This window comes from Leiobunum rupestre, chromosome 5 (genome assembly GCF_980474605.1).
Source record: "Leiobunum rupestre chromosome 5, qqLeiRupe1.1.hap1, whole genome shotgun sequence".
Lineage (NCBI taxonomy): Eukaryota > Metazoa > Arthropoda > Arachnida > Opiliones > Sclerosomatidae > Leiobunum > Leiobunum rupestre.
The window spans coordinates 58,342,861-58,356,653 of NC_143388.1; the positions used below are offsets into that span (position 1 = coordinate 58,342,861).

The following is a 13,793-nucleotide window of genomic DNA, read 5'->3' on the forward strand; positions in this document are numbered from 1 at the left end:
TGTCCGTCGGAAGCCAAAGGAGTTGGGGGAAAGGGGAGCTTCGGAAAGCCACTCGAGAGAAAAGATTTCTGTCCGTTGGAAGCCAAAGGAGTTGGGGGAAAAGGGGAGCTTCGGAAAGCGACTCTAGAGAAAATATTGCTGTCCGTCGGAAGCCAAAGGAGTTGGGGGAAAAGGGGAGCTTCGGAAAGCGACTCGAGAGAAAAGATTGCTGTCCGTCGGAAGCCAAAGGAGTTGGGGGGAAAGGAAAGCTTCGGAAAGCGACTCGAGAGAAGAGATTGCTGTCCGTCGGAAGCCAAAAGAGTTGAGGGGAAAGGAAAGCTTCGGAAAGCGACTCGAGAGAAGAGATTGCTGTCCGTCGGAAGCGAAAAGAGTTGAGGGGAAAGGGGAGCTTCGGAAAGCGACTCGAGAGAAGAGATTGCTGTCCGTCGGAAGCGAAAAGAGTTGAGGGGAAAGGGGAGCTTCGGAAAGCGACTCGAGAGAAGAGATTGCTGTCCGTCGGAAGCCAAAGGAGTTGGGGGGAAAGGGGAGCTTCGGAAAGCGACTCGAGAGAAGAGATTGCTGTCCGTCGGAAGCCAAAAGAGTTGAGGGGAAAGGAAAGCTTCGGAAAGCGACTCGAGAGAAGAGATTGCTGTCCGTCGGAAGCCAAAAGAGTTGAGGGGAAAGGGGAGCTTCGGAAAGCGAGTCGAGAGAAGAGATTGCTGTCCGTCGGAAGCCAAAGGAGTTGGGGGGAAAGGGGAGCTTCGGAAAGCGACTCGAGAGAAGAGATTGCTGTCTGTTGGAAGCCAAAGGAGTTGAGGGAAAAGGGGAGCTTCGGAAAGCGACTCTAGAGAAAAAATTGCTGTCCGTCGGAAGCCAAAGGAGTTGGGGGAAAGGGGAGCTTCGGAAAGCCACTCGAGAGAAAAGATTTCTGTCCGTTGGAAGCCAAAGGAGTTGGGGGAAAAGGGGAGCTTCGGAAAGCGACTCTAGAGAAAATATTGCTGTCCGTCGGAAGCCAAAGGAGTTGGGGGAAAAGGGGAGCTTCGGAAAGCGACTCGAGAGAAAAGATTGCTGTCCGTCGGAAGCCAAAGGAGTTGGGGGGAAAGGAAAGCTTCGGAAAGCGACTCGAGAGAAGAGATTGCTGTCCGTCGGAAGCCAAAAGAGTTGAGGGGAAAGGAAAGCTTCGGAAAGCGACTCGAGAGAAGAGATTGCTGTCCGTCGGAAGCGAAAAGAGTTGAGGGGAAAGGGGAGCTTCGGAAAGCGACTCGAGAGAAGAGATTGCTGTCCGTCGGAAGCCAAAGGAGTTGGGGGAAAGGGGAGCTTCGGAAAGCCACTCGAGAGAAAAGATTTCTGTCCGTTGGAAGCCAAAGGAGTTGGGGGAAAAGGGGAGCTTCGGAAAGCGACTCTAGAGAAAATATTGCTGTCCGTCGGAAGCCAAAGGAGTTGGGGGAAAAGGGGAGCTTCGGAAAGCGACTCGAGAGAAGAGATTGCTGTCCGTCGGAAGCCAAAAGAGTTGAGGGGAAAGCGGAGCTTCGGAAAGCGACTCGAGAGAAGAGATTGCTGTCCGTCGGAAGCCAAAGGAGTTGGGGGGAAAGGGGAGCTTCGGAAAGCGACTCGAGAGAAGAGATTGCTGTCCGTCGGAAGCGAAAAGAGTTGAGGGGAAAGGGGAGCTTCGGAAAGCGACTCGAGAGAAGAGATTGCTGTCCGTCGGAAGCCAAAGGAGTTGGGGGGAAAGGGGAGCTTCGGAAAGCGACTCGAGAGAAGAGATTGCTGTCCGTTGGAAGCCAAAGGAGTTGAGGGAAAAGGGGAGCTTCGGAAAGTGACTCACGAGAAAAGATTGCTGCCCGTCGGAAGCCAAAGGAGTTGGGGGAAAGGGGAGCTTCGGAAAGCCACTCGAGAGAAAAGATTTCTGTCCGTTGGAAGCCAAAGGAGTTGGGGGAAAAGGGGAGCTTCGGAAAGCGACTCTAGAGAAAATATTGCTGTCCGTCGGAAGCCAAAGGAGTTGGGGGAAAAGGGGAGCTTCGGAAAGCGACTCGAGAGAAAAGATTGCTGTCCGTCGGAAGCCAAAGGAGTTGGGGGGAAAGGAAAGCTTCGGAAAGCGACTCGAGAGAAGAGATTGCTGTCCGTCGGAAGCCAAAAGAGTTGAGGGGAAAGGAAAGCTTCGGAAAGCGACTCGAGAGAAGAGATTGCTGTCCGTCGGAAGCCAAAAGAGTTGAGGGGAAAGGGGAGCTTCGGAAAGCGACTCGAGAGAAGAGATTGCTGTCCGTTGGAAGCCAAAGGAGTTGAGGGAAAAGGGGAGCTTCGGAAAGTGACTCGAGAGAAAAGATTGCTGTCCGTCGGAAGCCAAAAGAGTTGAGGGGAAAGGGGAGCTTCGGAAAGTGACTCAAGAGAAAAGATTGCTGCCCGTCGGAAGCCAAAGGAGTTGGGGGAAAGGGGAGCTTTGGAAAGCGACTCGAGAGAAGAGATTGCTGTCCGTCGGAAGCCAAAGGAGTTGGGGGAAAGGGGAGCTTCGGAAAGCGACTCGAGAGAAAAGATTGCTGTCCGTCGGAAGCCAAAGGAGTTGGGGGAAAAGGGGAGCTTCGGAAAGCGACTCTAGAGAAAAGATTGCTGTCCGTCGGAAGCCAAAGGAGTTGGGGGAAAGGGGAGCTTCGGAAAGCGACTCGAGAGAAGATATTGCTGTCCGTCAGAAGCCAAAGGAGTTAGGGGGAAATGGGAGCTTCGGAAAGCGACTCGAGAGAAGAGATTGCTGTCCGTCGGAAGCCAAAGGAGTTGGGGGGAAAGGAAAGCTTCGTAAAGCGACTCGAGAGAAGAGATTGCTGTCCGTCGGAAGCCAAAAGAGTTGAGGGGAAAGGAAAGCTTCGGAAAGCGACTCGAGAGAAGAGATTGCTGTCCGTCGGAAGCCAAAAGAGTTGAGGGGAAAGGGGAGCTTCGGAAAGCGACTCGAGAGAAGAGATTGCTGTCCGTCGGAAGCCAAAGGAGTTGGGGGGAAAGGGGAGCTTCGGAAAGCGACTCGAGAGAAGAGATTGCTGTCCGTCGGAAGCCAAAGGAGTTGAGGGAAAAGGGGAGCTTCGGAAAGCGACTCTAGAGAAAAAATTGCTGTCCGTCGGAAGCCAAAGGAGTTGGGGGAAAGGGGAGCTTCGGAAATCCACTCGAGAGAAAAGATTTCTGTCTGTTGGAAGCCAAAGGAGTTGGGGGAAAAGGGGAGCTTCGGAAAGCGACTCTAGAGAAAATATTGCTGTCCGTCGGAAGCCAAAGGAGTTGGGGGAAAAGGGGAGCTTCGGAAAGCGACTCGAGAGAAAAGATTGCTGTCCGTCGGAAGCCAAAGGAGTTGGGGGAAAAGGGGAGCTTCGGAAAGCGACTCTAGAGAAAAGATTGCTGTCCGTCGGAAGCCAAAGGAGTTGAGGGAAAAGGGGAGCTTCGGAAAGCGACTCGAGAGAAAAGATTGCTGTCCGTCTGAAGCCAAAGGAGTTGGGGGAAAGGGGAGCTTCGGAAAGCGACTCGAGAGAAAAGATTGTTGTCCGTTGGAAGCCAAATGAGTTGGGGGAAAGGGGAGCTTCGGAAAGCGACTCGAGAGAAAAGATTGCTGTCCGTCGGAAGCCAAAGTAGTTGAGGGAAAGGGGGAGCTTCGGAAAGCGACTCTAGAGAAAAGATTGCTGTCCGTCGGAAGCCAAAGGAGTTGGGGGAAAGGGGAGCTTCGGAAAGCGACTCTAGAGAAAAGATTGCTGTCCGTCGGAAGCCAAAGGAGTTGGGGGGAAATGGGAGCTTCGGAAAGCGACTCCAGAGAAAAGATTGCTGTCCGTCGGAAACTAAAGGAGTTGGGGGAAAAGGGGAGCTTCGGAAAGTGACTCGAGAGAAAAGATTGCTGTCCGTCGGAAGCCAAAGGAGTTGGGGGAAAGGGGAGCTTCGGAAAGCGACTCGAGAGAAAAGATTGCTGTCCGTCGGAAACCAAAGGAGTTGGGGGAAAAGGGGAGCTTCGGAAAGCGACTCTAGAGAAAAGATTGCTGTCCGTCGGAAGCCAAAGGAGTTGGGGGAAAGGGGAGCTTCGGAAAGCGACTCGAGAGAAAAGATTGCTGTCCGTCGGAACCCGCGTTTTAATATTGCACGCCTTTTAAAAATGAACAATAAGAGTGGATTATCTGCCAAAAAAAAAGAACTTGAAAGGCTTAAGATACTTTGCGGTATTACCACATAGGCCAAGTTTCAAATAAGATAAGCAGTAGCTGTGTACAAAAAGTTGTAAAAACCCCTCTTTGAACTTTGAAGCAACGAGGATAGAAAAAACAAATAATCCACGAGTTTAGAGAGCAGTTTATTCGAGTAATCGGGTACCCGAATATGCAATATTTTGTTACTCGGTAATCGACGAGTATTCTCCAATTACTTATCCGAGGCCAAGTACTCGATGATGTTCGAGTACTCGCACAGCCCTAATAATATTCCACCTAAATATTCGTAGTGTAAACCGGAACTTTGACCAATTGGTTGTATTTCTAGAATCTTTAAAGTATTCATACGATATCATAGTTTTAACGGAGACATTCGAAATCCTTGATATAAATGTATTTACATTAGAGGGCTACAATGCCATTTGTTCAACTGAATATCAAAATCGAAACGACGGAATTTTAATCTATACAGGGTGGAAGCCTCAGCCGTGCTCCAGCCTCGGTACTTCTCCTAGTACACCGGAGTGCTGCGGGTGGAACACTTCTACAGGCGCTGCTTCGGCCATTTAATTAATTAATTAATTATCGATTAACTAATTTTGGTAAGAACAAAGTTACGCACTTGGTTTCCACCATAGCAGACGATTTAAAATCAAAAATGAAAATAAAGACCGAGTAGCATCCAGCTAGAATTTCTACAAATTACACTAACGTCGTAAGTCGTTTGAAATATTCTAAATTGTACACAAAAAGGTATCAATAAAATTAAAAAAAAATTATAAGGATACATTTTCACTAAAACGACGACTTGTTTATTTGCTTCACGAATGATTAGTGCTCGGAATTGTTTATTCATTATCCACAAATTTTCCGATTTATTTAAAAAACGTTGGTAAAAAGAATATAATTTTAACTTATTTAATTAGGTTTTTTTGCGCAACCAAGCATTTACTTGAATAAAAGTGGTATTTATTTAAATAATAGGCTTATGTTTCCAAGTTAGAAGGTTACGTCATGGTATTGATTCAAAAAGTGGCAATTTTAAAAAACGACGAAGAGGAACTGGTTGGATTATTTACAACGGAGGGCGAGTTGGAAACAGATCACGGAGATTCGCAAGAATACATCGACGAATTGGAAATTATTATTATACGAGCGAAACGTTTGGTGGAACGGAAGAAGAAGGATGAGCGTCGTATTCGTCGTCAGTTCAACTATTCAAATAGCAGTGATTCGGATGATGATAGCACCGCGAGCGGATCGAGCAGGAGGGTAAGACCTAACCCTCCGATCGCACCAACAACAACAGTCAAACTCCCGAAGCTGGAAGTTCGTCATTTTAACGGAACTATTAGTGAGTGGCAATCATTTTGGACACACTTCGAAAACGTCATCCACAACGCTGAGGGTATATCGAAAAGAAATAAATATAGTTATCTACTATCGTATTTGGAGGGAGCCGCTTTAAGAGCCGTCGAAGGGCTATCACTTACGGAAGAAAACTACGACAACGCTGTCGCCGTACTGCAGGAGAGATTTGGACGCAAGGACATAATAATTAGCGAGCACATGAACGCTTTATTAAACCTGCCAAGTGTGAGAAGGTCAAACGACATCGCTGGCCTCAGGAAGATGTACGACAGTTGCCAAGTACAAGTGAGAAGTCTGAAATCTCTCGGAGTTATTGATGAGTTATATGGGAGCCTCCTCTGTCCTATAATTACACAACGAGTGCCCGAAGACATCACACTAGCCTTCAGTCGACACCACGCTGGTGAAGAGCTTCTAAAAGTAGAAGATTTATTGAATTTTCTACAAAAAGAAATCGCAAGTAGAGAACGGGCCCTCGTTCTTGGGAAATCAGCTGAACCAGAGAAACCGCAATCTCACAATACGCATCCGCTGAATACGCGTTGGAAAACGACACATACGCAACCGCCGCACTATCGCAACTTTCGGAAAGAAATCGGATACAACCAAAACCCTTCGAGTGCCGCCGCCTTAACCACAGGTGTCGAGAGAAGACCCTGCCTTTATTGTGAACTAATCACTCTACTACGGAGTGCGATAAGCTTACTGTTAAAGACAAGAAGAGCATTCTAGTTCGTTAGAGACGATGTTTCGTGTGTCTGAGGGAAAATCATCAAGCCAGAGAATGTAGGATGAACGCTAGAAGTTGCAGAAAATGTAACCGTCGTCATCATACAAGCCTCTGTGAAGAAGTTGAAAACAAAGCTTATGAAAAATTACAAATGCAAAGTGATTCAAAACCAGTCTCGCAATCAGATTTAACGAGAGTGAAGGAAATAACTCAATTGTCCGCCGCGGTCACGAGTAGCCGAAAAGAAGTGGTCTTACTACCAGGGAGTACAGAACGGGAGTCGTTTTGACGGATCTTTTAGGGTTCTCAACCAAGAAGCCAGAGAATCGAGGTGGGGTGGGTGGAAAGGTTGGCAAAATACGGGACAAGATACGGCTTTTTGCGCCATCTACCTAATTTTTGTGGCTTTGTTGTTTATGGAGGAAGTGGATGCTGCCGTCTTTCATTAGATAACGTAGATCCTAATTGTAAATATTTAAATTATCTTACAACTGGCAATAGTACTAAATCAATGTAAATATAATTTTGTATCATATTTCAAACCTTAAGCCTTGGTTTGGCTAATATATTTCCGATTTTTGCCTTTAACATGGCCTTTTTAAACACATTCCCTAAAATAGAAAAATAAATTGTATAAAATGATATAAAATAATTATAAGATCTGTTAAAATAATTACAATTTTTTTTTTGACTTTTGAAAGTCGATTTATGCAACAATATTACAATAGTCCATGCTTATATTCACCACGTGTGTAAAATTTGAATTTCTCAACAAAAACCGCATGGCCGCTGATAATGGCGTTAAATAGTCGGAAGTGTCCCGTATTTTGCAGAGGCGCCTGCTGAACTGTAGCTCATTGCAGCAGAACCAAACAACCCCCCTCTTTTCATCTCCCGTTCTGTACTCCCTGTTACTACAAACAGCTCTAGCCATAGCTCAGAAACCAGGATATAAAGGAGATTTACCGGTGCGCTGCCTTCTTGACAATGGTAGTCATGTTACGTTCATCAAAGAAAGTATTTCGAGACAACTTGGGCTTGAAATCGTGAGCGAAGACCATCTGGAGCTGAGCAGTTTTGGTAGTACGAGACCAGAAAAAGTGAAAAGAAGGAGAGTACGATTGCAGTTGAGAAGCCGTCACGATCCAAAACAAAGTGTGATAATCGAAGCGTACGAAGCCCCCGAAATCTGTGGCTCGGTGTTCTCACTTCCAGGACCCGATATATCCGAAGAATTCCAAAGAAGAGGCTTTCTATTGGCCGACGCAGCGTTAGCTAACAACAATACTCGAGACTCGCACGCAGTTGACGTACTAATTGGAGCAGACTATCTATGGGCGATAGCAAGCGGAAGATCCGAATGCATCGGAAGTTTCCTAACCGCACTGGAAACAACATTTGGATGGACTTTACAAGGTCCAGTAGAAGTCGCTTCACGAGCGATCAGCATTAACACTGTGGCGATTATGCGTGTTAACGTTGAAGAGAAGCAAGATGATGAACTATCGAGTGAACTTCGCAAGTTCTGGGAATTCGAGTCCTTTGGTATCGTGGAAAACGAACCTGAATGCCACTCGAAGAAGGATATACAAAAAAACTTTGAGGAAACTACGACCTACGCAAACGGTCGCTACTCTGTTGCATTGCCGTGGAAGTTAGACACATCTAATCTCGCAGATAACTACTCAGTCGCCTCCAAACGCACTTCGAATTTACTCTTTAACCTACGTAAGCAGCCCATTCAATTATTCAATTATTAAAGAGCAACTTGAAAACGGCATAATTGAGGAAGTTAAACCTACTATGAAAAAAGGTAAACTCGTTTATTACATGCCACACAGAGCTGTAATAAGAGAGAATAGCGAAACGACAAAAATTCGTATTGTTTACGATGCATCTTCACACGCGTTCGAAACCGCTTCGCTGAATGACTGTCTCGAAGTCGGCCCGAAATTAAACCCGGATCTTTATGATATTCTTATACGATTCCGTGAACACAAGGTTGCCTTTACAGGAGACATCGTGAAGGCGTTTCTCCAAATTGAAATTAGAGAAGAAGATCGCGACGCATTGAGATTTCTATGGATCGATGTCGAGAACCCAAAAGCAACTATGAGACTTAAAATCTACAGTTTCGCACGAGTACCATTTGGAGTCACATCTAGTCCGTATCTATTAGCGGCCACTATACGTATGCACGCGAGAAAATATCAGGAAACGAAAACAGAAATCTCCAGAATTATCGACGATTCCTTATACGTAGACGATCTTTTATCTGGTGCGGAGACAGTTAGCAACGCGTATTAGTTGATCATTGAAGCCAAAGAAGTTATGAGCGAGGCGGGAATGCTTCTCAGGAAGTGGCAAACCAACTCCTCTGAGTTGAGACAACTTCTCTATGAAGGGGACGATGAAACTAACAGTGACGAGCCTATCAATTTCACCCAATCTAAAGTCCTCGGACTCTCATGGGACAACGTACGCGACAATCTTATTTTTGACACTAAAGAACTATTGGACTTTGTACATAATCGAGCCACCACCAAGCGTTGGGTGGTCAAATCCGTAGCCAAGGTTTTTGACCCGCTTGGACTTTTGTCACCTTTCATAGTTCGGGCGAAAATTCTTTTCCAGAAACTTTGGGAGAAAGGAATCGGTTGGGATGAGGCCCTTCCTATTGAGCTGAAAGGTGTCTTTGATTGTTCGTGCAGCGAACTAAAGGAATTGAGAGAAATCAAAATCGCACGATATTACTTTAATGAGGTCGAAAAATTGGACATCGCAAACGTCACACTTCATTGTTTCACTGACGCGAGTCAGAAAGCGTACGCAGCCGTCATTTATCTTCAGTATCAGACCAGAGATGGAGGAACTCGATCAACATTGGTTACGTCCAAATCCAGAGTGGCACCTCTGAAGAAACTTTCACTTCCCAGACTCGAGTTGATGGGAGCCGTATTGGGCGCCGAATTGACCAACCATCTCATGAAAACGTTTGAAACGAAACCTAGCAGACTTTTTTGTGGACAGACTCGCAAATTGAAATCGGATGGATTAAAGGGACGGCGTCCAGATGGAAGCCATTCGTAGCTAATAGGGTGCGCACTATCCAAACCCTTTCGGACCCAATGAATTGGCGCTATTGCAGAAGTGCGGAAAACCCCGCAGATCTCCCAACGAGAGGTTGTAAAATGAACGATCTAGCGCAGAACGAATTCTGGTGGCACGGTCCGACGTTTTTACAAGAACAGGTTTTGGTAAGGGACGTTGTTACCAACGACGAGACACCTGAAGAACCACAGGAAGAATTACGTAACGCAATGCATGTTCTCAAAGTCCAGAATCAACAAGAAAGCGATCACCCTATAAACATCAAAATGTATCGCACACTGAAAACCCTTCACCGCGTAACGGCTTTGGTATTTCGATATATACAAAATTACTTTAACAGAAACAGATGTATGCGATCAGAAGAATTAACAGCCGAGGAAATTCATGAAGCCGAAATATACTGGATAAAGAATACACAAAAAGAACAATTTCCTGAAGAAGTCGAACGCTTGAAAAAACAGCTATCGATCAACAAGGATTCTAAAATAAAAACTCTCAACCCTAAGTTAGACGCAAATGGTCTAATTTGTGTGAATAGCAGAATTCAGGGAAGCGGCCTAACCTACGAGGAGACGCACCCATGGATTCTCGCACCGGATCACCCGTATACAACGCTTTTAGTGCAAAGCTCACATGGAAAAGTGATGCACGCTGGTGTTACAAGCACTACAGTCGTTTTACGAGAAAAGTTCTGGTTATTGAAAAGTCGAAAAACAGTGCAAAGTATATTAAAATCTTGCACCATTTGCCAATTCTTCCGTGCGAAAGCGTCAGATGTAATCATGGGCCCGCTGCCGGAAGTACGTACTACGCAAGCTCCGCCATTCGAAGTTTGCGGTATGGACTTCGCTGGACCGTTATACTGTCGCGATGGTCAAAAAGCCTACACCGCATTGTTTACTTGCTCAGTAACTCGCGCAGTACACTTGGAACTCGTATCAGACCAAACTACAGATAACTTTCTGCTTGCCTTCCGACGCTTTACTGCTAGGAGAGGACTAGTAAAACGCGTATTCTCTGACAACGCGAAAACTTACAAACGAGCCAAGTGTGATCTAAGTGAATTGTTCGCAAATATAGCCAGTCCTGAAGCACACCAATTCTTTGCCAACCATCAAATAAAATGGACTTTCAGCGCAGACAGAGCCCCCTGGTGGGGTGGTTTCTGGGAACGGCTAGTGGCATCGGTCAAGAAAGCTTTGAGAAAAGTACTTGGGCGAGCAAGGCTGACGCACGAAGAACTGGAGACCGTTCTCGCGGAAGCAGAATCCGCAATAAATTCCCGCCCTATCACTACTATTTCGGAAGACCCTCGTGAGACAAGACCACTCACGCCCGCACATTTTATGTTGGGCGACCGTATAACCAGTCTACCATCGATACAATTTTCCGGACACTCAGCTACCAAGGAAGATTTAACACGACGCCTAAAATACCGTCAAACAATTCTAGATGGTTTTTGGCGTAGATGGCGGTCGGAATATTTACTCCAGCTGAGATCAGCGCATCATCGCACACCAAACAAACCGACGGAACCGCTTCAGGAAGGAGACGTCGTTATCATCGCCGAGAACAAGCAACCGAGACTGTGCTGGAAAATGGGAGTCATCGACGAAACTTTCAAGGGAGCAGATGGATGCATTCGTAATTGTATAGTAAGACTGCATGACAAGACACCACTACGCCGACCAATTCAACTACTCTACAAATTGGAAATTTAATTGGACGTTTTTTGTTGAACTGTTAAGTTCAATCGGGGGAGTATGTTAAAACATATTTTTCCCCACTTCATATTGGCTCAGTTACTTATAACAAACAAAATTGTATTTTTTCGCATCTGATATGTATTATCGTATTTTCGTTTTTTTATTGCCTAAAAATCCAGAGCTAAAACAAATGTATAAATAATATTCGTTTATAATATTGTCTTTAAAAATAGACACGCGCTGAGGAGATACAACTTTCTAGTATCAATTTTTCGCACGCTTTTTAGTCGACGGTTAAAGTTTGAATTTTCACGCGTTTTGAAATAATATTTTTTGGAAGAATAAAAAAGGGTCGTTGCGAAGGTTTTGACTTGAATAGGAGTCTTATTTTTTTGTTGGAGTCCAGATTCACTGGGAATTATATTCCGACTACTATTTTTCTTGGGAACCTTTAGATTTTCTCAGTACTCGCATCTTTTTAGTTGAAACTCATATTTAGTCGCGTTTTCACAGTCCCTCCACCCTCCAATCGTAGTGGTATTGTTTTTCCCTCCATCCCTCCGGAGTAATCGTTCACTCCTCTAATAAATGCCGTGTCACTCTGCAAAATTGGAGGTATTTATCAGGCTCTCCGAACTTATGGAAGTTCTCTTCGGAGTTGCGGAGGTTTTTGGCGTTCCCTCCGGAACTCCGCGTTATTGTGATATTTGAATTTCGTACCAATTGATACAGGCGCCATCTAACTCCATAAAAAAAATCGTTCGTGTTACCTTATTTCCAAAACCCAGTAACTCAAAAAATTCAGTTTGTTTGGAAATCAATTTAAATTAAAGTGTTTGCGTTTCACTACTTTATTTCCAAAAACCGGTAACTCGAAAAATTCCTCTTGCGTTTGTTAAGTTAATGTACAAGATGATTGGATATTTGTTCAAATTTAATGTTTAAAATATGGTTAATACATCGGAGTGATTGGATGTACTTAAATTTAAATGTCCGTGACATCTGGTTGTTATTTATTAGAGTTGAGCATTGAGTTTGGAATATTAATCTAGCGGTCCAATCAAAACGTCGGATTTCAGTATTTCGCGAAACAAGTTTTAAAAAAATAAGAATACTGCTATCTGCTCCCAAATGACGAGAAAACTTTATCATTCTACCCGTGGCGCCGTCTATCTGTAAATGGTTCGTTCAAATAAGACGCGTTTTCCGGCATTTTTTTTTAAATAATGGATGGCGCCACGTGTCATATGATAACGTTTTCTCGTCATTTTAGAGGACATGGCACATTCGTAATTTTCAAAAACTTGTTTCGCGGGAAGCAGATTTGATTGGATCTCTAGATTAATATTCCCAACTCAATGGAGTTGATAGTAATATCGCTTTAGGACAGTTATGTTAACGGTTGCCACCAGGTTTAACAGAAGCTACGGATGATTGGCGCTAGTTACGTTAAAAACAAGTCCTAACATGTGTTAGCAGACTTTTTGATTGAGTTCATAGTCCCTTTAAGTAATTTACTGAAATAAAATTTTTGGATGGGTAGTGGTTATATTCAGCTGAAATTTGCCCTATAGTTGAAAAAATATAATTCTGTAAATTCAAAAATATATTCCTAAAAATTTAATTCTAAAAATTCAAAAATATAATCCTAAAAATATAAAGAGGGATAAAATGTTTTGGCAACGTTGATCAGGTGAAGAAAATGAAACGAATACGTTTGCGTATTTTTTATTATTTATTAGAGTTGATAGTAATACAGCTTTAGGGCAGTTATTTATAGTCCGCCATTTTAACGGCTGACGTGTCTCTTTTCTTAAACGATTTACACTTTCCAATATACGAAATATCGGACTTTACATAATCTAATCATTTCACGCCAAACGTGGTTTTTCTTTAATAAATTCTAGACAATCAGTTAATTCTCTCTGTCTTATTAAACATTACTTCATATTTTTTAGCAGTACCAATAGCTATTAAAAATATCAGGCACATTTGGTAGGAGATTTTTTTTCGTTATAACTCATATATTGCCTAAGAAAACATGTTTGGAAGATATTGGCTAACGAATGTTTGAAAGATAATATATCATTAGGCAAGTATCATCATGCATAGACTAGGCATAAATCTATATTAATGCAAAAATACATGATTAATGATAACGCGGCCTTATAGCCTTAAAAAAAATAACAATAATACAAAGTGTGTTGCACTGTTTTTTCGTACATAAAATAATAAAATGGAATGAGCTTAACACAAAAAAATGCGTTTTTAGGGACGAAACATCACGAGAGACTTAGAAAAATATCCAGTTTTTCGATAAAACTGGTAATAATGGGGGGAATTTCTTGAAAAAAAAAACATTGAAACACGTAAAAATCACAACACTTAAAAAGAAGGCACTTGGTAGGAATATTCTTAGTTTCTCATTGAAACTAATTTCATGAATGGAACTAAAAAAAACACGTACATTTGGACGGATATTAGATATAACACAAAACACTGCGTGGATGTATCTAGTTTCCTACATGAAATAGACCAACCTCATTTCTAACATTTTTTGTATAAACAAGAAACACAAAATGGAAAAAAATATTGCATGTGCCTCTTTCTAAACAAAAAAGCTCAATTATGTTGTATTAAAACAAAAACTACGTAAAAAAACCTAGCTGAATATAAGCAGGTTATGTTAAATTAACATTAATTTGCTATCTTAATGTGCTCTAAACGAATTAC

At 43.4% G+C, this 13,793-nt stretch overlaps 2 protein-coding genes across 2 annotated transcripts; both read left to right on the forward strand.

Annotated features, from left to right (window-relative positions):
* Window positions 1-6,304: 6,304 nt before the first annotated feature.
* LOC149945409 (uncharacterized) lies at window positions 6,305-8,550 on the forward strand. Its single transcript, XM_090176550.1, has 3 exons — window positions 6,305-6,509; window positions 7,168-7,897; window positions 7,977-8,550. Exons 1-3 carry the CDS (start codon window positions 6,305-6,307, stop codon window positions 8,548-8,550), a joined length of 1,509 nt encoding a protein of 502 aa, XP_090032676.1.
* Window positions 8,551-9,434: 884 nt separating this feature from the next.
* Window positions 9,435-11,075, forward strand: LOC149945410 (uncharacterized). Its single transcript, XM_090176551.1, has one exon. The coding sequence runs from the start codon at window positions 9,435-9,437 to the stop codon at window positions 11,073-11,075; it is 1,641 nt and encodes a 546-aa protein (XP_090032677.1).
* The last annotated feature ends 2,718 nt before the right edge of the window (window positions 11,076-13,793 follow it).